A 26,289-nucleotide genomic window follows, 5' to 3' on the forward strand; every position below is an offset into this window, starting at 1 on the left:
GACTAATACCAGAGCCATTTACCCAACATGTCTCAATACAAGGTTCAGGCAATTGATCAGAATCACACATACCGGATAGCCCTTTCCTTTCCCCACAGGGATAAAAGGTCGAGCAAGAGAGCACAGTACAAGCAATGCAGACCGCACAACAAGACAGCTATCCAGGACCGGCACTTCAGGAGGAGAAAGGTGGCGAATATTGAGAGGCTAACAAGGAGAGACATAACCTTGCTCTTTATGACGCAGACCCTCCGCAGAGGGAATTCTAAGACTGAGGACAATAGCCCAAGTGTACTGCAACAGATATCAACGGTGCACAGAGCGCGTCAACGCTAATAAGCGCGAGTGAGGGAGACTCCAGCTACTGTGGTACCGCCCTTGACTCCAGCCACAAGAAAAGCCAAAAGGTTCATCACAGCCGGTGATTCGAGGGGAGAACCAATAAGAACCGGGTTGTGATGAATGAAAGTCGCAAAGTGGCAAAACGAAAGCAGTTCGAAGAAAAAGTGAGATTGTAAAGCGGAGACCAGCTGCAGAAGGGGACCGGCACCACGTGGGTGCTACTTCAAGAAACTCTGGTCTATCCCAGTCTGAGTGAAACTACAGATACCGAGCCGGCAAGTTAGGTTAAAGTGATCACACAGCAGGTCAAGCAAAATCCCTGTACAGTCGAAAAGTCTTTGACCCAAGAACTGTAGAGAAAGCAAGGGAAGTGAATCCCGCAAATCATTGAAATCGAAGTGAATGTGTAGTTGGCAAGCGTGAACCCGGGAAAGGTATACAAACAAAGAAGGGGCAAAGTCTAAAGTCCCAAGAAACAGTGTTTTGACAAAGGTGAACCCGGCCAAGGGATGTCCACTGGAACGGTTTAAAAAGGGATTAAAATGTGTGAAAGAGGAAAGCCATAATGAACCCGGTGGAGGGAGGCTGAAAGCAAAGAGGGTCAGCACCCGGAAGAGGGGGAACCAGGGGGTGAAAAATCCTCACCCTAAGTAAAACAAGGAAACAAACTCATTTTGTTGAAGGAACTTTTTTGTTTCGTTATTGGAAACATCAGGTCCTCGAAGGCAAGAGACTTTCAAGACTTGGCCATCGATGGCCCTGATCTCTGCAAGTGGAACTGTTGTCTCGTGCTGGGGAAGGCTCAAGAGTGTACTGTGATCCACGATTCCACTTTACCCAGTGCTCCAAATGCGGGGACGGGAGACCCAAGCTACCGCACCCTGACATTTGTTTAGAACACTTTTTTCTTTTCTTGAAAACCATCCCACACCCTTTTTGTATTAGCTGTAAGGTTTGGCAGTAGGTTTCTTAGTATAGTCCCTTTTTTTTGACACAATGCCACCAGGCCTGTCTTTTTTTCATTTGATGGTCGAGACTTGCTCCCATCTTAGATTTAGATTACACCTGTGTGGAGTGGGGGCGCATGGAACATCACAGGGGGACCAGAGGTGGTGGTGGTGGTGGTGGTGGTGATGATGGCCTGTGGGGACAGAGGGAGTAAAGACATGTTGGTGCCTGCTTACCTGCTGTCTGAGCAGGGGGTCGGGCCCTGGGAGCCAAGGGGGTCGCGCCTTGAAGCACTTGTGTACAGGCGTGTTATAAATGCCATATCACATCCTGGTCCGAACAGGAATTGTCCTTTTCTTCGTCTGCCCTTCGCTTCGGACACCCAGGCGAGAGATGTCCTTGATCTAAGAGTTAAGAGCAGGAAGGTAGCGGCAGGGATATGAAGGTGGGTGGTGCTTAGGCCAGGTGACCTAGACTCACTTGCACCATCTCCCCATCAGCAAAGGAAAAGAGGCTGGAGGGCTCCTTAAGTAGGGAAAAGAGCAGCAACCAAATGGGTGGGGCTTAGGCCAGGTGACCTAGATCCACTTGCACCTGCTCCCCATGAGCCAGGATAAAAGGTGGAGCACGAAAGCACACTACAAGCAAGGCAGACCGCACAACAAGACAGCTATCCAGGCACGGCAGTTCAAGAGGAGGAGAAAGGCAGCGAATAGTGAGGCTGACAAGGAGTGATGGGACCTTGCCCTTTTCTAACCAGACTGCAAAACATCCGCAGAAGGAATCGTAAGACCGCGGACAATAGCTCAAGTGTGTTGCAGCAGATGTCAACGGTACACGGAATGTGCCTACGCTGATAAGCAGAACCGAGGGAAGTGCCTGCTATCGTGGTACCGGCCTTGACTCAAGATATGCTGAAAAGCCAAGCGGTTCATCACAGCCGGTGAGTCGAGGGGAGAAGCGATAAAAACCCCAACTGCGTTGAACAAAAGTCGCAAAATAGCAACTTAAGTGAAGTTCAAAGAACTGATAGAATAAAGAGGAGACCAGCTGCAGAGAGTTCCAGCACCACGAGGGTGCTTATTCAAGAGACTCTGGTCAATCCTGTGTTTGTTGAAACTGCGAATACCAGAAGGCCTTGGAAAGGCTGCAAAGGAACAGTCAAAATGGTCATAAAGGGGTCCTGCAAAATGCTCTGTTCATTCGAAAGACTGACTGATGGAAAAGGGCATGATTGATAAAGTTGTCAACAGTGAACCCGACAGAGGGATACCGACAGAAAGGGACGAAGCCCGAAGAATTGTTTAAAAAGACATTAAGATTCACAAACCAAGGAAAAGCCAAAGTGAACCCGGTAGAGGGAGGTGTAAATGGAGAGGGGTCTGCGCCGGGAAGAAGGGGACCCAGGAGTGAGAAGCCATCACCCTAAATACCACAATGCCATAGTGAACCAGCCGAGGGAGGCTGAGATACGAAAGAGGTCTGCGCCTGGAAGAGGGGGACCCAAGGGTGAAGAACCCTCACCCTAAGTACCATAAAATAGGTGAGGACATCAGGTCTACGAGGGAAAGACTTTTTGGCTTCAAAAGATACATACCATACAAGAACCCGACAGTCTAAAACGGGTTGCTGGGTCTCTAATCTGGCCCCGAATCTCTTAAACGGCTTCTCCTTTAGTGTCCCGAGGTGGGTTTCCACCATCTCTGCACCCACATAGTTTACTAGGGCGTACGTTGTTTTTCACCACAACTTCAGATCTGCCTACTGAGTTTGTCCTCTTGAACTTCACCAACTTAACGGAAACTCGTAGGACTCATACAGGTCTATAACTAAGAGTGCAATGTGTGGATACAATCAGCCTATATGTATTCTGGTTTGTTGGTGTCCTCTGGGAATGGTTGCTGAAGTGTTTCTAGGTCTAAATCTATTTAACAAAGAGTGCATTTGTATCACTCATGTTAATATGTCCTAGAGGTTCAGGAATACTTTGATTGTATGTGTCATCTTGGGTATTGATAATGACTTGTGAATGCAAAGTTTTACTATGGGGGTCATTATGAGTATGCCCGTCCAGAAATAAGATGCTGGGAACAACGTGTACCGGCATCTTTTCCGAACCGGCATACTGAGTCTGCCGGTAGGGACAGTAAACTACCGGCAGGACTGACCTGTCGGAAGTACAGGCCTCTACCGGCAGATAACTCACTGAATCGTCGGGACCGCCAACATCGGTGCCGGTGCTTCAGTGGTTCCCATACCTTGGAGTGCTATAGAAATGGGAACTTACCGTTACTCCGCTGTTCATAATATATTCCAGTAATACCAGGATATCGGGCAGCGGAAACAGTAAACTGAGATTGCCGGTAAAACGCTGGTACTCCCAGCAGCTTAGCAGCTATCTCGTAATGGCCCCCTATGTCTAGGTTCCTTCATCTCTCCTCCAGCACTTGATGCATATGTACAGTGCTGATAGTGGTCTCAAATGTTAATAGCCGTGGTGAAGTGGATCTTAACTGACCACTGCTAATGGTTCCATCATGTCCTATTTGTACCTAAAGTGCTCATTTTACCTTGATTGAGTTTATATGTACAACTTTATTAAGTGTATATTTTTTCAGTGTACAAGTGAGGGCTGTTTTCTTTCGTTAACAGTGGTGATTAACTAACCTGACCTACTTGCCCTCCTTCAGTTATGCCCGACTGCTCTGCCATGTATACTACCTTTATAGGGCTTTTGTTCGATTTGTTATTCTGCCATTGGATGAGATAGTTGCACTTCCCTCACGAGAAGGCTGTGTAAAAATCTCCCCAACATTGTGTTTGGTTACGCACACAGTGACCACGTTGTTTGAAAGAAGAGCCTATGAAGAAGTCTGTTACTACAATACCTTTAGCAACCTCAGAATTATGTAGAAGGTTGTTCCTCAATTAAAGTTATTAACAGCTGTAGTGATTGCAGGCAGAGCTGAACAGCTTCATTACAGCAAACAATATCAGTTTCAACTCTAGTAAACTATGGCTTACATTTTTATTAACCCAACATTCATCTCTATAGGATACCACCCTTTCAAGAATACTTTGTTAACCTGCAATGTGTTGGTCAAGAAGAATGTAATAACTTACACATCAACTTCCCCTTGGCTTCGGGTATGGTAAGTTCTTCTACCTGCAGTTTTTCCATTACGCAGCTCTACAGCGGGCAACTCCTTGAAGTAACAGCAGAACTGTTGAATGTTGCTGTAATAAAAAGGTAGATAACGATAAATAAACACCCCCTGGAAGGGGAAAACAGGAACACGCAAAAACATTTCTATGCCTACATTAGTACTCGTCCAAGTCTTACAGCATATCTCAAATTACTCTCTAGACCACGGTTAGTCATTAAGTGTCCTTCCAGATATTTTGGATTTCTACTCCATGATCCCTAGCCAGCATACTTATTGGTGAAGGGTCATGGGAGTTGTAGTTTGGAGGGCCACATAATGCTTAATCCTGCTCTAAACAACACAAAGAGTAACTAATAAGTAATTGCCCTGTTAACCAGTCCCACATAAGAAACAAGGAAATGTTCACAACACAGAATTCATCCTTGTATAATAAATAGGCTTGAGGCCATTTGTTGCAAATCACAAGTATATGTAAATCAAGTTCAGTTTGGAAACAGTGGGTAAATGCTGCATTGTCTTTGAATCTTTCCTGCTTTTCTCCTTGAAGACGGTTGTGGGCTTGCAGTATATGGCAAACATTACTTACCGTAATTGTATTACTGATGTTTGTATCTGCTTAGATTCACATGCTGTGCATATAGTCGGACATCTAGTGGAAGTCGCAGAGTATTGCATCTTGTTTTTGAAGTTCAAAAAGGGACGTTGACTGCGTGTGACTAACACTATCCCTAATGTGATGTGCACTGTACCCACAAGTCTTCACGCGCCAATGTCCCTCTAATTGTTTCTGCAATTAGAGAGCCTGAAGAGAACGCGCGAGTAGAGCAAATAAGGTAAAGGTGTAAGACGTCTATGTACCTTCAACTCCAAGAAGGGAGGAAGAGCCTGAGCAAGTGAATCTAAACAGATACAAGCATCAGAAATACAATTACGGTAAGTAACGTATGCCTTCTGAAGCTTGTGTATCTGCTTAGAATCACATGCTGTGCATAGACTAGCAAGCAGTACCAGGAGATGGTGGTGGGATGTTTGAAGGTACAGCGGCAAAAAGATGCTTTGTACCCCCTGAGCCACCTGTGAATCAGTCTTAGAATGACATATAGGAGGTACATTTGCAATGAAAACTAGAGTAGCCCCTGTGCCGCAAGTAGTGTGTGCTCTGGTCATGAAAGGAAACGTTATTTTGAAAATCAATTTAGAGATTGTTTACTTAGAGATGGGATCACCTTCTCTACCAGTGGCAATGGAGACAAAGAATGTATCCATCTTTCTGAGTGGTTTTGTCTTACTGAAGTACTACATCACTGCTCTCCCAACATCTAGTGTTTGGAGAAATCCTAACCTGAATTTAAAGGAATTTGAAAGAAAGCTGGAAGTTCTATGGATTGATTTACATGGAATTTAGAAATTAACTTTGGTTAACAGCGTGGATGTGTGCACAAAACCACTTTGTGCTTATGAATGATAACAAAAGGATCTTTAACTGAAAGGGCTTGCAGTTCACTTACCGTCCTGATAGAAGTAACAGCCACTAGAAAAGCAGTCTTAAAAGTAAGTCATTTAAGACTTGTTTTATGAATTGGCTTGAAAGGCGGGCCCAAAAGCTTAGTAAGGACAACATTAAGTCAAGTGGTAAGCAAATCTCACTGACCACTTGATCCTGCGACTGTTCCCCTTGGCCTTTGTCTGGGGATACCTGGAAGCATAGTCTAGGCATTGCGTGTTTTCCCCCGAGTTGCAAAAGGGTCTCTCTTTGAATGCCTCCAGTCTGAAAAGACATTGCGTAAAATGTCTGTATGTAAGTGCCAACGGTGTTCTACAGGCAGTTGAACGTCTCTGCTGATCACGTCTGCCGGAAGATTGTTTTCCAATGGAATGTTTTGTGACAGAAGGAACATGTTGTACTTGAGTGCCCACTTGCATATGTTTTAGGGTAGTTTAGACAGCCAAGGTTAGTGTGTCCCCCAGGTTTATTTATATAAAACATGCTTGTGGTACTGTCTGTTAAGACTTGGACCGTCTTCCCTAGTAGCTGTGTTGAAAAGCTTTTAGGGCTTTGAATACTGCCAGTAGCACCAACATGTTGATGTGCTTGTTTGCTACTGATTGTGACCATATGCTGTGCACTGTTTGATGGAGAAGGTGTGCTCCCCACCCTTACAGGGATGGACTCCACTGAGAGGGTGGTGAATGATTTCTCCTTCAATAAGGTTTCCCTTGGATTCCAAGATGGCTTCTGACAGGAGAGCACCATAGTCGATGCTCTCCCGAACCCCAGGACCAGAAAGCTGGAAATTTGAGAAGAAAACACCCTCCCCAGGCGTTTTTGGCCAGCACACACCGGGAAAGAACAGGTGGATATACCAGGGAAGAACAGGCAGCGATAGGCATCTGCCCATCAGTGAAGGGACAAGCGACGCGGGAAGAAGCCGGACCCTGTGCAGTTTTCCATCAGGTGCAGAAAGCAGAGTGAGGCCACTATAGTACAGACCTGTCAGCCGCCTCCCTCCCCCCACCCCACCCTCCCTACCTAGAAAAGGTAGAGCGGAGAAGCAGCTATGTTGCTGGAGCCAGCAGGGCAGAGGAGAAGGGACACATCTCCAGCGGACACCCCTCTGCCCCCTTTCCTGGCATCGGAGAAGGCTTGGCGGTAAGTGGGAGGAGCCTGAAGAAAAACAGCAAAGGGGAGAAAGCCAGAAGAGAAATGTTCTTTTGGTCATGTTAGTTACTATTAGTGGTACGGTCAAGGTAGATTTAGGTTTGGACCGAAGACATTCTGAGTTTTTACTTCATGACGACAGACAAGCACCTTTAGTTTAACTTAGTTTGGTAGGGAATCTTCCTATAGCGATAGTGATATAGGCCTTTTTCTTTATTATTTCAATAAAAGAACATCAAAATGTCCCCCATGTGTCCGCCACCTCCTTCTGACTCCTCTCTTCTAAGTATGTAATGGAAAGTTCCCCCACCAAGTGAGATATGAGGTTTTATTTCGTTTCATTTTCAGAAGTGGGAGGAGCCTGTTTATTACCACATAATTGTTGGACCACATCCTGTTGGTTGTAACGTTTTTGGTTTAGTAAATTATTGTTGTCTAACCTAAAACACTTCCCGCAGTACCCAAAAATCCTGAACAAGGAGAGAGTAACATTCCAATAGTTGACAGGGTCATTGAGGTAAGCAGTGGGTTTTGTAGAATGTGTAGGACTGTAGCAATCTTAAAGCAGGCAGGGTACATGAGAGCGGTTGAAAAGATGGGAGAAGGTAGACATAGTATATGAGGGGTGAGGATTTTGATGAATTGGCCATGAAGTAAGGTCCAGAATTGACAAAAGGGAGTTCTTTTTCAATGGTATATATTTAAAATAACACCCCACGGTCGAAGTGAGGGCACAGACAGTAACAAAGCTTAATTTGCCCTTGGAGTGAGACATGGACTAATCTCATAGCCCGAAAGTAAAGACTGAGCAAGAGAGTTATTGTAGGTCACTGTATTGTAGCTGGTCGTGAAATGTGAAGTTTGGATGAGTCTTGTACACCTTTATCTTCTCAAAATGTATACATCTTGTTGCAATAAGCCCTTACTTTAAGGACAACACATGGACATGTCAAATGATATATTGTAACTGAAATATTGCAGCAGCTCTGATTTATCAATCCATGCAAAGGAAGGACATACCTGAGCGACTGAAGGATGGCATTCATGAAGCAGGTATTTCCCAGATTCCGAAGGCCTGTTGCACATACAACAGCACCATTCCCCTAGGAATCACAAAGCAGTTAATTTAACAGAGCAGCACAGCTTTTGTTTTTTCACAGCCATTCCAGATGCACAACAGTACTAATGCAACTTTTAGCTGTATTATACATTTCTTCTTTATTAAATGCCAAGATATAAGACTTTAGAACACAGATATTTGTCTACCTTTAGTAGCACAGTAATTTTCCCCTATGTGTAAATATGAGGTAAGGAAAGAGAAGAAGAGAAGTAAAGCGGAAACATGTATAACAACTTCATTTAAAATAACTTTCATTTGTCTGATTAATATCTGGGACTTCAAAAGTGCCATTTTACAAAATAGCATGCAAAACTGGGTTGGTTCAATCAAAACCTGCCGTCATCTCTTTAGTGCTTTAGCAGCCTAGTTCGTGTCCTGCCTCTGGTATGGGGCAATGAAACTGTGTTAAGGGTTCTCCAGTATCCATTTGAATAGAACACCCATGTGCTCTTCTCAGAAGGCTACTGCGGCAGTAAACTGTAGGGGCATAGGACTTGCTAAAGTTACAAGATCTGTTGAAGAGTACAATGCCTGGTCTCGTATCATCTCTGAACGAGGACACTTTGTAACATATTACATAGAACCTTTAATGGAACCCATGTACCATCAAAGCTGTCCACATATAGCTGACGCTATTTAACCACCTGACCAAACCAAGCAGCCTGCATTTTGCTTTTGTAATCCGCATATTGGGGAGGTGGTTATTTCAGTGGGAATGATGTCGCACTACCTTTTTTATTTTGAGCTTGTTTCATGTCAATGTCCTGGTTTTCAGAAAAAAAGACAGGACAAAAAGAAGAACATGTTTTGGGACTTAAAGCTACTTTTACTGGTATTACAGCTCTTTTCTGTGCTGCCTTCTGATACTTGGATATTCTGGATAAGGGCAACTTCAGGGGACTGTTCAAGGGACAAGTATGTACGGGAACATCTGAGTTGCAGGGTGCATTAAGTGCTGACATTGTTGGGAAGGAGCCTAGTGCTTTCCTTCATTTCCAAACTTTCCATGCGCTTTAGAATTAGGCAAGACATCTGTTAACTGTTTTCTAAGCAATACAAGAGTAGAGGGGGCAGGAGGATCACTAAAGAAATATAGATAGGATTGAAATATAAGGTGCAAATAACTATTTAGATCGATATATTTGTAAAACTGTTACATTGTAGTTCGCTTTGCTCAAAGCACACAGTGAATTCAGCCTGTGCTAGAAATAGACTATAGACAGGCTGGCAGAGAGCACAAGGTAACTCAGCAGCTGTTCCTGTTCATCAATAGCCCATGCAGACTAAGAATTGGAGTGTACAGAGTCAATGCATGACATACAAAATTATGAAATTAGGTTTAAAAGAGATTGTAGGACCACATAAAAATATGAGTAAAATGTGTGGAGTATGGATGAAAATGAGTTCTAAAAATGTTTCATTTTTACTGGGGGCTAGGCCTCAAAGTTTGTAAAAATCTGCAGGGCTACAGTGTGTGTCTATGTAAAATATTCATATGTTAAATAGCATGGCTGCCAGGAATTGCTGATGAAGACTTTGCAGAATCCCTTGCATGGCAAGAACAACAGTTTTGGATGAGCTCTGCCAGTATCCAGTAACCAAGTCAAGAGTATTTAAGCTCCAGGCCCAGCACCAGTCTCCAGGACCTGGCAGCCAGCCACGGACGACAGAATGCTGGTCGGAAATGGCAGAGTCCTCTTCCATTCCCCCAATCCTCATGATCTGTAAAGATTAAAATGTGTTATCTCTTGCAAGATAGACTCATGACCTTAATTCCCGAGAGGGGAATATTTACTCTGGATTGAGTGTGATCAGGGGGTACCCCAAAATATTTAAGGGGTGCTCCTGTAAATTGGGGTTCATTTTCAACATATAAGAGCATCTCAGCGCTTCTTGCAGGAGGCTTAAATAAGCAGCACCATGCCACTTCCAAGAGACATGTGCATCTATCCTTTTCCCATCAACCTTATTTAGTTTAGTTTAAATCTATTTGCTGAGCGCTCACTTAGGACACCTTGGCAGCTGACAGTTGTATGCATTTATAATGCAAACAGTTGTGGAAAGTCCTCATTCAACAGTGAAAAATAAAGTTTTCAAGAACTTCCTAAACTTGTCATGAATTCCTCTAGTTTCATTCAGACTATTTCGGGACATCAAGTCCCATAAAAGTACATTCACCACTAACACAGTTAAACATAATAAAAGCGTATTACATAAAATCATCAAAATAAAATGTACGTCATTTTCTGAAAAGAAGGCATGTTGTCACTAGTTTAAGATGAGTCACATTAATCATACACCAAGAACACCTTATGTCAAATGCACCACTTTAAAGATAGTCGGTTTTTTAAAAAAAATGCCTGTCAACATACACTCTCTAATTTTAAGAGCATTATATAAAAATGCCTTGAGTGCACATACTATTTCTATCATTTTTGCATTCAAAAGAGAAATCAAAGCCAGCTGACAATGGCAAAAACCTTCTTTTACCAAAACTGCAACAAGATATTGCTTTCTTGGGATGGAATACATAGGGCAAAGTAACAAGAAATGACAAAGCGTTTCATGAAAACACATACCATTAGTCTAAGATAAGCAGATAGAGTGTTCCAGAGGGATGAACCAAGGTGTGAAAATAAGTGTTTGCCCAAATGAACAAATTGAAACAGAGCATTACGACCAGGAGGAGTGTGTGTTGAGTTGCCTGAAATCCCTATCCTAACATGTGGGGGGGAAGAGAGCCTGCATGGACTGAGCTGGCCTGGTACTACCAGATATGCCTCCCACAGGATGGACAATGAGGTATTCTGCAGCTCGCTATCCCCTCAGAAATTCAGTATTTTTGCTTCATCAGCAGTCCAATAACTTCCAGGAGGACCACAATTCTCAAAGCACTGATGGAAGGCCCAACCTCTTTGGACCAGAGTAATCTACTTCAGAGTTACATGCAAACCTGAAGTGTTATCAAACCCAGTTAGGTTGAAGCCGCTGCTTTACTTGCAGATGGAGAAAAAGTGCCCACTGTGGATCCTGTGCTCTGCGCTAACAGTGGTACACCAGGTATCAGACAGGTGAAACCACGGAATGCCAAAGAGCAGACTACAATACTGAAAGTAATTTCAATATGGCGCAACAGCCCAGAGGCGCCTTTCAAAACTCACAGGTCCGCATTAAAGATAGTAGAAATGATCAACTAATGAACCAATACCAAACTTTAACCAACAACACCCTAATGAGAGGAGTGGAGAGTAGATGGGGAGTGACCAATCCCCAAAGAGAATACAGTCACAGATGGCGCAAAGAATGCACCAAGTCTCAGAGAAAGTTAAAGGGTGTTTATTAAATTGGTGGGCCCTAGGGCCGTCCCTCTCTCACCTCCAAATGACCCTCCTCCCTAACCCAGGCATCCATAAACCCAGGTTAGTGCAACTGAATTTTAACCCCTACTGTCTAATAGCTTAGTCACACTAAAGGTGGTGCTGTAGGAGCTGGCTGACAAAACTCCCTCTGGGACTTTATAAGTGCCCCTGCCCTGTCCAAAGGTTAACGTTCTATGGAAAAATGGGATAGTCCATGGCATTCACGCTTTTGGATTACACTGGTTCACTCATGCCATGCTCCGCTCTACGATCTGATGTCAACTCCTCCAACTTGTCTCACCAATCCTCTGTCCCTCCGATATTAGACTCCTCCTAGTTTTCGCCTCCACTCGGACATTGCATCTCCTCTCATGCTACTTACTACTGCTTCTAATACTACTCCCCTCCTCCTCACGACCACTTCTCAAATTACTACTCTCCAGTACCTGCTTCTACCCCCCCTAGCCCCACTACTACTCCAATCTGTGAGAAACCTGAAGGTGTCCACCCACTAGTCCCCAGCGATCTGTCATCCAGATGGCCAGGACACAGCAGTAGTTTGTGGATCCAGTTCCTGGGGGTGGTCCAGTGCAGGGGACGAGGGGTCACCTAGGTGAGGGGTCCTCTGGGAGGGGAAGTGGGACACTGCATGGCGAGACGCAGTATCTCCTTCCCTGTAATACCTTTACCCCATCCTACCATGTAGGATACTGCGGAACTCAACCCCCCACCCCCCTTTCCAACACAAACACTTTCTCATGGACAGCTCACTGTGAGAGAAAACAGACTAACAGCTGAACCGTATACCTGACATGTCCCAATACAAAGGTCAGGCAGGGTCAGGCAATTACGGAGCATTACTCACCCCTGACTTCCATCACACTTCCCCACACGGAGAAAGGGTGGAGCACAAAAGCACACTCTGAGCAAGGCAAAGCACACAAGGAAGTAGCAGTTCCAAGATGGCAGTTTAATGCAAGGAGAAGACGGCAAGACCAAACAGGATTGTAAAGAAGGAAGTGCCCTTAACCTTTTCACCGAAAGACTGTCACTTTCGAGAGCCTTTGAAATTAGTAAACGTAAGACCAGAAATGAAGGCTGAAGAATCCTTCATTGTGTGTCGGAGATACCCGGGGCTCTCCCGCGTCGATAGTCATGGTAGGGAGAATCGTTTGCTGCTGTGGTACTGTCCTTGGCTCCTACAACAAAGCAACACCAGTGAATTCAGCACAGCAGGTCAGTTGGGGAGTCTGATACCAGTCTGGGCTGTGTTGAAGTCAAGGTTGCAATCGGCAACATTGTATAGTGAAAACTGCAGAGAAAAGTGTATGAAACGTATGTGGCAAACGACAGAAACACAATTAAACCAGCAGAAGAGCGATTGAACTTTTGAAGCCAAGATACAATACCATAGACGGAGTCGTCCGGCACTGCGTGGGTGCTTATTCAAAAGTCTCGGGTAGGTAGCCAACTGAAAGGTGGCAACTGTGAAAAGTGACAAAGTAATGGTATATTGAAGTGTCCTGCAACGGGTCAAGCAAACCCCCTGTGCACATTCGAAAGTCTTCAATAGTTGATGAAATTGTGTAGGAAGTTGGTCTGATCCCGACGGAGGGAGATCAGCTAAAAGAAAAGCTTTGGTTAAATCAAGTTTGTGTAAAGTTGCGACCATTGCGTTTAAAGGAATCTGAGCCTAACCAAGGGGGATCCAAGATCTGAGCCCGACTGAGGGGGATCCTAGGTGAACCGTGAGTCACCCGAGAAAGGACACTTTATGAGGAGGAAAATTGGATACGTGAAAATCCTGAGAACATTGTGTTAAAGCGGATCTGTGCCCGGCAGAGGGAGATCCAATGTCAATGGTGAAAAACCTAATAAAATAGTCTACATGTGAAATACTGAAAGGAAAGGAACTTTGTCGCATCAGGCCCTCTGCAAGAAGAGACTCTGAAGGCAGACTTGAGCACGGAAGGCCCTGATGCTAATGGTTGAACTGTATCTTCGTGCTAGAAAAGCCAGAGACTGTGCTAAGCTTGAGTGCACTGCCTTGTCCAGTGCCTAAAACGTCGGGCAGGGAGGCCAATGGCCTGGACATACTAACACATTTTGTGAACACTTTTCTTTTTCGTGACACTGTTCCTGCACACATTTGTATTTAGAGGGAATGATTGGCAATAGGTGTATTACTATCGGCCCTTTTTACTTTGACAAGACACTATGACGACTGCATTATTATTTGATGGTCGTAGCTTGCCCCGATCTGTAGATTTAGGATTAGTAAAAAAAAAACTTTTTGAAGCTCAATGAACACCCTTGAACTGTGGTCACTTGTATCTGTTTTACTGTTGATATCATGCCTTCCTTACACAGCCTCCCACTGCCATTTCTCCCGCACTGCTACTCCTCCACCCATTCTACTACCCATCCTCCCACACAACTACTCAAACATCCTCTAACCCTGTACCATTCGGTTCACAAACCATTCTTACACTAATCCTCCTAATCCCTTCTTCCCACACAAACACGCACACTTGTGCTGCAGTACTCTTGTACTCACTAAAGCAATAGCTCAGCTTCATCAATAAAACGCCTGAACACTCTGCCACTCCTGCATTCCAGCTGCTGGTCTCTTAGTCCTCCACCTCCTCTGACCACACACAAACAACCAACCATTCACTGTTTCCTCCCCCTCCTCTTATATATTGATCCTTTTTTAGAAATTGGTCAGCTGGCCTAACCAGTGTTATTAGTACAGCATATAGAGTAGTTTAAGCTCTGCCCCCCTTTCCTATGTTGAGCAGCCACAGGTCGGCAATGGTGGGTCTGCCAGCTCAATGTCCGCCTGTTTGTTGGGTTTCATGGAGGTAGTTCTCCCCGGTAATTATATCCTCTGGAGCGGATCTGGCCCCTCTCTCATGTCCCAGAGTCTTTGGCAGAACACCTGCCTTGGTGCCGAAGTAAACCGGTACCCTCCACCCCCTCATCTCATTCTCTCCCTCGCACAGCATAGGGGTTATAAAAGAGCCTCGGAAAGTCCAGTAAAAAGGAGAATACCAGTGGAATCAACATCCCTATTCTTTTTCCCTTGTTACATGGGGTTAACACTGAAGGGAGAGCCCTGGAGGAAGTCGCTTTTTGCCACGAGGAAGGCAGTGCCAGAGAGGAGCAGCTAATTCAAGCCTAGATGATCGAGGAGAGATGGGATCTACTGACAGCTTGGGTCCCTGGAAAGAGGGACTAGAGAGCTCCAGAATACCTTCCAACGCATGGAGGAACTGGACAGCCAGAGCCTGAGGCTTATCAGCAGTGATGCCTGGGCAGAAGGAGAGAAACCAGACATGCAGATTAAAATAATGTTTCCATGGAAAAGCCACTGAGACAGAGGGATTGGGAGTAGAGGGGGACATTGTTAGGGGAGTTTTCATAAAGTTCTACTGGCAGTAAGACCTTAGTAAAATATCCCAGTGGTTTGTAGAAGCCAAATTATTGTTATCACTCTGTACAAGATCAGGATCTTGGTAGAGTGGCAGAGCAATCAGGCTTACTTATCTTAAGAGGAAGATGTGAGATGTAGGTAAGTACACTGATCTTAGCTAGACAGGCAAAACAAAGAAACACTTACACTTCTAATTATATAAAACATATTATATTAACACCAGAATCACTTTAAATACTTCAAACGTTTATGTTTGAACAATTAGGAATACTTGATAATACACAAAGGGCACTTTCACTTTTGTGTTTATTCGCGGTTACATTTGTAGCAAGGTTATAAAGGGGAAAGACAATGTTATCGTATTATTGGTTATTGCGCACTCGTGGTTTTCAACGGTTTATCCAGTAATACATTTACTCTGGAAACACATATAGTAAAGTCAACTAAAGGGAGGAAAATAGTGTAGCATGAGCTTAGTTCAAGGTTCTAGAGACTATTTCTTCTACTAGCAAGTATATTAGGTCAGAAAACACAACCCTAGTTAAAGACAGTCGCAGAGGGCTTCAAGTCTTGACAATCAGCGAATTACGAAAAGTTCCTGTGGATTTCTTCCAGTGTCTAGAGTTATTGAAGCAGCAAGTTAACAACTAACAAAGGAGACCTTAAACGGACTTGAGAAGGAGACACAAGCAGTGGCTTGGGTCAGAGGCCCTGGACACCTCTACGTGCACTCCAACACTCTGGACCGACTTCTTGCAATCAGGTAAGCAATACCTTTTCCCTTCACAGTTCCTTAGGTTAGAAGAAAATGTTAGCTCCGCGATGTTGCAACTCTGGACCCGACCTCTGGATTCCTTGGTCTGGTGACTGAAGGTAGAGTAATCGACGGGATCTCTCAGCAGCAGTCTTGAGGAAGGCCATGCAGCACGACTTTCAGCAACTTCTTGGTTCACTCTGCGGTTTTGGTGCTTTTTCTGCAGCACCAACAGACACGGATCGCCCGGTCGATCTTCTTTGCTTCCTGCAGTCCCACACTCTTGTGAGGGTGTCTGGGCGAGTTGGATCGGATCTCGGCAGTGTCCTTACAGGTTCACCAAAGATAGGGACGGTGTCAGCCTTTCCATGATGATGCACTCTAAACGGGCAGATCTCCTGCTATTGGGGTTCTGCAGCTCTGGAAACTCCTAGGACCTCGGGAGTGTGTAGTTTCAAAGTTCATCTTTGGACTGGTTGTTCCCACCAGCCAAAGGTATGGAATCGTTGTCTTCTGAGCTCCTCTGTCGCACAGAAAACAGGGTCAGGACAGCAGTGGTCACTTCATGGTGTTGCAAAGGGTCTGCAGGCCTCTCTGGTCATCTTCTTCGGTTACTTCAGCTTCCAGTGGTCGACTTGCTTTTCACTCCAGAAGCCTCACCTTTTATACTGTTCAAGCACACACTCATCTGCAATCAAAGAACAGCCACGCTAATAATGGCAAAATAAGAAGTAAGGCCCCAAGTTGGTACTACAGTTCTTAAGGATAGAGAGATACTTCGTATTTGTGCCAAAATTCTATATAGTCTGAGAGATTGGCACACACCACTTAAGTGGAGTGCCAAAGGGATACCTAGTATCCCCCTGGTCTCTGCTCCTGTGACTTTTTAGTCTCACTACTGAGGCTATGGACATAGCCTGTGGTATAACAAATGCACAATAGCTGGTACAACACGTTCACTGCCACCAGCCATAACTAGTTGATTGTTTATGTGACTAGAAAGTCACAGAAGCAGAGACAAGGGGGATACCAGGTATCCCTTTGGCACTCCACCAAAGTGGTGTGTGCCAATCTCTCAGTTTTGGCAGAGATACTAAGCATCTCCCTATCCTTGAGAACTGTAGTTACTTGAGGATATAGAAAAGGAGTCTTAAAGGAGGACCCCAAGGGTCCCCAGCAACACTGCCCATAAGGATTTGTGTGCTGCAGTAGTAAAATCACAGATGCCTTTAAGAGCTATGGAGCAGACAGACTCCATAGTACAGGTAGGCTACAAAGTATAGAGTTCCAAAAGACAGAACCCACAAGAATGAATGAGTGAAAAATGGCTCCATTCATTAAGGATTCAAAGAAAAAGGCCAGTATTCCAGCAAAACGTGCTGGGGGTCTCACTAGAGAGGGGATGAAACATAAAAATGATACATCTCCCTAACAGATATCCATTATTCCTGAAGTGAATCCTTAGAAAGCCTAAGTCTTTGAGAAATCTTAAGAGAATGCTGACAAACCAAACGGTCTGAAAGAAATAAAGAGAATGCTGAGAAACACAAGGTCTGAGAAAGAGCTGAAGTAAACGCAGAGAGGACAAAGGTCTGGGGGAAGATCCTAAGTGAATACTAAGAGGTCCCTATTTTGGTAGAAACTCAAAGCAAATGTTGAGAGACCAGAGGTGCTGGAGATACCACTGTGAGGATTAAACATATCAAAGAGGAACCCGCCAGCCCACGAGAAGCATTGCTGGAACTGACTGTCAAGGTGAAGAAACCAGAAACCGAGTTAAGGCCTTGCCAGAGAATCCTGAGAAACCTGAAGCCTGGCAGAAATTTGAAAAGGGTTGGGTAGCAGGTAGAACAAGGACAGGTCCAAATTGGGAGAAAACCCTGGAACATCATTCCGAAAAGAACTTGGTTAGATCAGTTTGAAGTTGGACATTTGAGATTAGGATTTGTAAAACCTTGCAGTGGCCACTCTTGGAACTTTAGTGTTGTAGCTTGGGACAGCTGGGAGGCTGAAGACTGTTAAGATTACATATTAGATGATGGTACTTTTCTGTTGGCCAACTCGCTGTATATTATCTTGTAAAAAATGGTGTCCCAGGGAGAGAGGAAAGAAATAGTATAAGAACTTTATGATTTGGACATCAATTTACAGAGGTGTTGGACACCTAGATAGAGACCCACTTTATGTTGACCCATCTGAACAAAGTCCCTTATGATTTGTAGTTTATCCTGAAGCACCTATAGCCATTTATTTCAAAAACCTACTAGTATACTTTGTCCAACCACCATACGTTAATTGTTTAACCTTATGATGGAATATAGTTCTAAAATATTTGGGTAGCACTAGGTCCTTTTCGATAGTATGTGCTGTTAAGGCAATTTGTGGGTTCTATGTGAAAATGTCCCCTGGAAAAAAGTCGCTAGGTAGATTTTATTTCCCCTGCACCCCTAAAGGCTTTCCCCCACATATTCTAAAATGGGTATTAATTACTATTCTAACTCTAGTACTAGAATATTTGGGGAAAGTGCTTTATGTTTGTAGGAAAGCAAATGTGGGGAAATGTTGCGCCTTGGTGACCTTTTCCAAGGTGACTATCACTCAGAATTGATTTTTGCACAGGCCTCTGGCGAGGGAAGCTAAAACTTACATAAAATGGTAAGCTGACAGAGCAGTCAGGCTTAACCCTACGAATGGGATGTGTGCTGGCACAAAAAGGTACAATTAGTCCACCCAAGTATCCATAGAAAATACACCAGACGGACATACCGAAAAATATGCAATTTTATTACGTTACACATATAGTGATCTCTTTTAGATAAGTACTCTAGCAATGAAAACACACAGTAAACAAATACCTTGTGTATTATAAAAGCATTCAATGGCTATCATTACGAGGTTGCCTGCAACATCGTATTACTGTTACCACCGCCTGACATCCCGGTGCTACCGGGAGAACACAGGCGGCGGTACGGTAAGTTCCCATTCCCATGGAGTCCCATAGGACTCCATGGGAATGGGAACCCTGAAGCACTGATGCCAGTGCTTCAGTGAAGAACCTCCCAGTATGGGCCTGAACTTGCAGCAGGTCAGGCCTGCTGGTAGTTCAGTGTCCCTACCAGCAGACTCTGTGGGCCGGCCTGGAAAAGGTGCAAGTAACTTGTTACCACCACCAGACCGGCTCACTCATAATGAGGCCGAATGTCAATTAAGACACTCCCTACCCCTATACTAAAATGTAATTCCACATATCTAAGCATCGACGCACAACATATACTGACTAGGGGGATACAGACCTTAGAATATACAGTTAAAATCCATAGTGGCTGTACAATAACGGTACATAAAAGACAACAAACTTCTTACTATATTTTAGATCCACTATTTGCACACGACGTATAGGAAGAAAAGAGAACCAGACATTACAACAGTTAAAATAGTAGTTCAGTAACCCTAGTGTCAACACCAACAAAAAGCCACTGTCAGTATTTCTAGAGCTCTGGGACGAATTTGAAAAATACAAATGCACACATCACAGTTAATGAATGTTCCAGAGGGGAAGCAATTGTAATACACAGCCAGGGGGCACCAAAAGACAATATACAAGATGTTTGCAAGCATTATCAAGACATTGATAAAACATGGCTATTCTCCTAAATTCTTGAACAATACCTGCAGTGTCCCCATGCCATGTCTTGATGTGCACACATGCAATAATAGCTATATGTAATGTGCTATGCCACGCTATGATCTAGATTATGTAACCCGTTGTGTAACATATCGCTACCCATGTAACACATCATGTAACAAGTGTGTCCACCTACCTGTAACTAAGCAGATTCCATGTAACAGCGCCACAATGCCTCGGGCTGTTTGTGCGCTTTATAAATGCAAATCAATAAATTGAACTTCAAGGAAAAATAGTTAAATATGCATTCACATTATAGAAGTTGGGGGAGGGGAGCCTGCCCACTATAATAAAGGGAGGCATTGCTTTTTTATAGTGTGGCTGTTTTGAGGTGGCAAAGGAGCTTTGGGGAGTGTTGGGGTGAATGTGGAGCAGGATATAGGTGGCTGGGGAGAGGCTGCGAGAGGGAGAGGAGTGGTAAAGAAGCGTAAGGAGGTCGTTGGTAGAGCTATCAGGAGGAAGGAGGTTGTTAGAGTGGAAACCAGAAAGAAGCTGGAGAAGGACTTGGTGAGTATTTAGGAGGTGGTTAGGGGAAAACTCTGGAGAAAAGGGAAAGAGTGTACAGAGAAGGTAGTTGAAGGAACCATCTGGAGGAAGAAGCATCAAAGTGTTGAGGAGGAGATTAGATAAGCAAAAGGCAGTGATGAGGTTAAAGGAGGTGAGGAGCAGAACAGGGACGCAACAAGCTTTTTTGGAGTGAGTGGAAGAGGCATAGAGTTATGGGCATGTAGTGAAGCATTAAGAAGGACAAGAGGTAAAGGAGAAGCCATCTTGTTTCTTATGGGGTGGCTGCCATTTAAAGAAAGTGGACCCGAAGAAGAGGTGTTTGCCATTTGGCACAACCTTGTAAAAATCAATTTTAAACCTTCATTAACTATATTTTTGTGGCAATCTGGAGTCCCCCCCCTTCTCGGCTTCATGACGGATCGTTTGAGAAAACTTCTCTAAAAAAATGAACCCTTAATTCCACACATTGTTTCATCATAGTGAACGTGAGATGAAGACTGTTTTAAAAGAATTAAATTTCAGTCTATTTCTGTATATGCAGCCACCAACCGTTGGCAAAACCAGTGAAAGGTTGGAGTTTATTATGTGGGAATCTTCATCCAGATGCAAAGGTATCTTTGTATCATAATTATTTGGTATGTAAAGAGTTACATACCAAATTAATATGAGAGTTTAACCAGTGGCTGGAGCTACAGATTGAAAAGTAGTAGTAGATTGACACCACAAGCACCTCCCGAGGAACACTGAAGTTCACCAGCATTGATAATGGCTCAAGGGTTCCGAATGCCAGTGATTAGGTTCCATCTATTGAGAGTCCTAAAGCCAAAACATCAATCATTGTTCCCACGTAAGTCGGTCCAGGAAGATGGAGTGGTTGACCATGTCAAAAGAAGATGATCGATCCCCTGACAAAACTAGCAGACCTACGCCACCACGATCAACCAACCACCCTATGATGTCAGTTATGCATACAGCAATGTACTGTGCTCCAACACTGGGTTGAAATATGGCTTGCTTGTTATCCTGGGTTCCAGTAGATTCAAAGTGTCCTTAAGCTGGTGAGAGGCAAACACTCATGAAGTTTCCTGAAGATCGGGAGGCTGGAAATAGGACAGATGTTGGGGCTAGAGTGGCAATACCTGAATCCAAAGATATATTTATAGAAAGTCTGAGATTTGCTATTAAAGGTGATGTCTCTTTAGATGTTTTAGCTAGACATGGGTTGGGGGCGAGGGGGTGGAGGGGACTGAGGATTTAGCTTTGCCTAAGAGTGAGTTATGTTGACAATCTGACAAGGTCGAATAAGCAACACATCTAATAGGGAAAGGAAGATTAATCCCAGCAGAAATGTAATGCATCATCAAGTAGGAGGCATTTGGCATTCAGTAAGTACCGTATTAAGTATAATATTCAGAACTTCGTCCTTAACATAGGTTGCAGTGCTATTGTATAGATGAATAGAGGGTGTTGGAGTCTAGAAATGTTGTGGATTACGCTTGTCTAAGACAACCATTTCCTTGGAGGTAATATTGGAATACATTATTCGATTAGTCATAAAAGCTTTCTTTTCTTTCAAAATATTTATTTTGTACTAACAACCATCTTCTTTTAAACTTATTAAACCAGAAAGAGTATGCAATCACATCTTATTGCACAAGTTTTTCATTGTTCACTTCACAGTTAAACTAAGGTTGGTTACTTTAAATTCTTTTTGCAAATACTATTGTAATAGGTCTATAGGTCTAAAGTGAAATTATGAGGTGGGGCCATTAGCTAAGTTGGAACAGCCTTTATTCTTGCGGCAAGAGGCCCTTCCTCATGGAACGAACAGCATCGTCTCCACCCGTCCTGCCGAACACCGACTTGTCCAAGTGTTTCACAATCTCCATGGACCCTAGACCATCCCATCCCTTCATAAAATAAGCAGCAAAGTGCAGGGCAAAGGAAAATAAAATAAACGCAGTGAAGAGAAACAAAAAAACAAGGAAACTCAATTTTCCTCATTGCGCTGTCCGTCACTGTGTCCAACCAGTAATTACGTAAATGGCGGAGGAAAACCTTGACTCAGACTTGGGCAATGTATTCCTTTTTAATGACCATCTCTCACTGCTTCCGTAGAGGGCCCATTCCAACTTTTTTCTCGTCATACTTCTTGAGTGCAGAGCTACCGTTCCAATCTTGGCCTATCACACTTACAATTGGCAATGTTTGCTATAGCACACTTCCACTTGATCACCTGATAGAGATTCTAAATATCATTGTCACTCACTCTTTTTGCCTTTGGGAACGCCTCAATCACATGCACAGTTTCACTAAGCCTGGTCCATCCCTTCTTGTACTTTTCCCCTTTCCTAATTTGTACGAATTCTCCCACAACAACTCTGACTAACTGCATGTCCGAATCAATATTTTTTTTATACTTGACCCGAGATGCCTTCATACCTTACCTGACAACTGAATCAACCACCTTTTGGGCAACCCTTAACCAAAGCAGGGTTAATTAAAGAATTCATTTCCTGCCCTTAAGTGCCGAAACAGTGACACAAGAGTAACTCCACTTGGAGATGACCTATCACTACACAACAAGGCAGACAAAGCACTTGACACACCATGGTTATTCATAACTGCTCATTCTACAGTCTCTTTAACCACTGTTTAAATCTTTCAACCAGTCCATTACTCTCAGGATGGTGTGCCGTGGTAAATTTCCACTTGGTTCCTTTTTTCATGGCATAATCAGCTACATAAGTGTTAGGAAAGATTTTACTTTTGCACCTCTACTCCCATAAACCTATATGGGACAGCCTTTCCTTTGGATTTGTTTGGACTCCTGAACTGACTTTTTGGAGGTAAGTAACTGATTTGTCCATAAGACTATCAGTACTGAGAGACTTTCTCTTTGAGAATTTCTTGCATTGTTACAAGCGTACACATCACCTTAAAGTAAAGTGCAGTTTGGATACTTTCTATTCTTTTAACTTTTTCGTTAATGGAATTTTGGTTACTGTTACAATGTGCCTAGTATGAACTGGCAGGAGTGTATATTTTTCTACTGTGTTTAATACTTTTTACTCATGCTGTTTTTCAATTACCCCAATTGGCTACAAAGGTGGCTAGCACCCTAAGATGGCTGCTGACACAAGGCTTTTGTTTGTCCTTAGGCCTTCTTCTTGAGTTCTCAGGCCAGGAAATGCCCTATATGGAATGTCTTTTCCCAGGGAAAGCTTCTACTTTCACGTTCAAGGGGTGATTTCTGTGTGAGCCCATGGGGGCTGGGATTGCCTGGTCCCAGCACATACCCAGGTGCCTGAATGTCCTTTGGTGGGCAGATGTGGTAGCCAGTGGCTATCCATGATTGGCTAGCCACTGACTATTTCAATGGCGCAGATACTTACCATTGGTAATCTGGAACAAGCTTTCAGTCTCGATCTTGGGTAAAAGGAGGAGACCTGTGGCCACTCTTCAGATCACTGTTGGAGCAGAGTCCTCTATGAAGAAGAGCAGCCCATTGACGACCCAAGAACGACCCCTGCAACTGACCAGCACCAATTCCTCTGCCTGATCTCAAGTAGAGCTTTGCTGGTGCTTCGTGCCCTGGTCCGGTGTGAACAAGCAGCTTTGACCCCTGCTCAATGATATGTGTCTTCTGACTGAACAGCTCTCTCCTGGACTACCTTGCTGCAGCCGTAGCCGTTCAGAGCACCTAGTGAGGGATTAGAAATATCAAGCAAGGTATACCCTTCACACTTCCACAACAAGCAAAGCAAAAAGGAAATACATGGCAATTCAACACAGATATTGAATATATGACCTGATTCACAATATGATCATGGTCTGGGTGAACTTCCGTTCCCCAAATCCAAATAAGAGTTTTTCTCTTCAGTTCAATGGAAAAACAAGGAAATCTGGTCTAACACTAAGTGCCAATGCAGTTCTTAAATTCTTGTATTTAAATTCACAAAGTTCCGTTACTTCAATAACGTGTCTTGCAACAGTCCAACGATCTCACTCCTCCTGGAATAGGAACTGTCTCACATTTGTAGTAACAAAAAATTATTTGGTAAGGATGGTTTACCGCAATTTGAACTGCATAAAGGATAACTTTTCTTCAACCAGCTTTCACAATTCTACCCCAAATGTCACAACTCAACATGTTGTTCTCTATTAGTACCACTCTTCAGCACTTTGTACTACCTGGCTGACTCTTTCAATAGGTTTTTTCTGGGCAATTACTTCTTGTCCTAGGGGTATAGTCGCCTAAACGTCTACTTCAACAAGAACAGATAGGTGCTTCAAGGGTAACTTCAAAGTAAGAACAACTTCAATAATCTTTTTGGCAAATGATGCTCATCTCCCTCTCGATAGCTTATTCCAGAAGGGCAGCCTGTTTGCAACCTTTCTTTCCCTTCTGCATCAATAACAGTGGTGAGGATAAAGTATTTTCCTGCTTCAGCCTTGGCAATTTTAGTTTAAATCAGGTATAATTTCCCTAAACATAAGCAATGAAGTTTACAACCCTTGGGATTCTTATTATTTCCCTCTGTCAATGTTTGTTGTGTTTAAATTGCACAAGTTTTACTTTCTTTTGGATTGGGAATTGCTTGCACGCTTCAGTTTTTAAAGGTCATTCACCCACCGGGTTGTTCCATAAACTCACAAAATGAAGATCACAGATACTTTGTTTCACTGAACACCACATTTGTTGGTTTCTGCTAGTTCGACAGGAATACCGCTTTCATTCATACACAAATGACTGGGCTGGCGCAGCACATGCAAATAGCAGATGAGCGCTCCGGAGCCACTCGCAAATGGTGGACTCACCGGGTAAGCTGCTTTAGCTCGGTGCTCGCTGGCCTCCAGTAGAGTTGGCTCTTCTCAACCTGGGGAACAAATCCTTTTAGTATGCACTTGCTGCCGCCATGCAGACTTGTAGCTTCCTGCACTTCTGGGAGTCTCCGGTGAGACTCAGCTACCCAAGACCTTTCGGCGTTCTCTGTTATGCCTCTGCACAACGCCTTTTCTAAGATGAAGCCTTTTTTCTTTTCCGCTTCCGGCTGCGCATACCTCTGCAAGGGGGATAACAAGAGGCACAGACCCTCTCAGGGCCCACAGTGGTCCCGGCGTCTTCTCGCTTCTCCAGCCTCGCCTCAAGCTGCAACGGCCCACACAGCATACACTGCTTCTCAGGCTGCTCTACAGCCTGCACCGGAGGGGGCCATTTAAACCTCTCAGTCTCCCTTAGATGTGGGTCATGTAAGCTAATTAGCTGACACTACAGTTTTTTGATCCTCTGCATCCCTCTTCCTAGGACTGAGGGGATTATGGGACTTTACATCACAAATCAGTGAAATTGTTTTCATAACTGGTTTCCTACTTATGATCTCTTTTCAATAACCTTTACCATGGGAATATTATGCAAATCAGACTGGTTTGTAAAGAGGAATATGATTTCTTAGATGTATAATAAACCTGTGAAACAGACGAGTTATTGTGGCAACAAGCCATTACATATTGTGGGAGTGGAAACATGTCTCCTTCAAAAGAGGGCAAATGCTGTGTCTCATCCCATGGATTCCTCTCACCTCCCTGAGCCTTTTCTCCTCCCAGGTGATCCTCCCGCATAGCACCACCCCCAAGGTCAGGATCCGGAGGCGTGTGTCTCGGGAGGATAGCTCAGTGGCAATGCCTCGCCTTGGAAGCAAGACGACATGGAGCAACACAGGTTTGATCCCCGGGTCTGCACTTAGAAACCTCTGGGTATTAAGCGCTTTATAAATTACCTACCATCATTCCCTGGCCACCTGGCAGGAGACCTTAGACAGAGATTCAGTGAGGAATCCATAGGATTCATCACAGCATCCTTGAATCTTGAAGAATCTTCAGATTGTACTAGAAGCCACTGCAGGCGAGGCATTTGTCACACCCATATAAGTTAATAAAAGGGTCACTTGTGAAAAACCTTCATCAAGTTGTATGCCTCACATTTCTGACCTCTCAGTACCCAAACCCCAAAAGCAAATGAGTATTTCTTTGAAATTTTGGCTACTGCCGGCAGTGGATTTCGGCATTTGCTTCAATTGTTAAAGGAAGAGTTCACTCATACATGTTATTGGCTCAAAAGATGGGCCATGATAAAAAAATATTTATTAAGGAGCAACGAGGCTCAAAGTCACATTTCAAGCAGTAGGAGGCATCCATTTTGTGAAATGGATGAACCTCCTGTGCTTGTGTAAATCTCTGCCCTTGCAGCACTAATGAAGCAAAAGCCAGCAGCTGTAATAAACAAAAGCTGCCTGCAGGTGGCTTTTGCTT

At 43.9% G+C, this 26,289-nt stretch overlaps 1 protein-coding gene across 6 annotated transcripts in view; it reads right to left on the reverse strand.

Moving 5' to 3' along the window:
* USP3 (ubiquitin specific peptidase 3) overlaps nucleotides 1-26,289 on the reverse strand; it is a 1,719,287-nt gene that overhangs the window by 875,311 nt on the left and 817,687 nt on the right. For all 6 annotated transcript variants that reach the window (XM_069624462.1, XM_069624461.1, XM_069624459.1 and 3 more), the window contains 2 exons: nucleotides 8,137-8,219; nucleotides 4,414-4,527 (listed from right to left, as the gene is read on the reverse strand). In XM_069624462.1, coding sequence (XP_069480563.1) covers nucleotides 4,414-4,527; nucleotides 8,137-8,219 — 197 coding nt within the window. The remainder of the gene's footprint in view (nucleotides 1-4,413; nucleotides 4,528-8,136; nucleotides 8,220-26,289) is intronic.

Source organism: Ambystoma mexicanum, chromosome 11, assembly GCF_040938575.1.
Source record: "Ambystoma mexicanum isolate Mex_15411 chromosome 11, UKY_AmexF1_1, whole genome shotgun sequence".
Lineage (NCBI taxonomy): Eukaryota > Metazoa > Chordata > Amphibia > Caudata > Ambystomatidae > Ambystoma > Ambystoma mexicanum.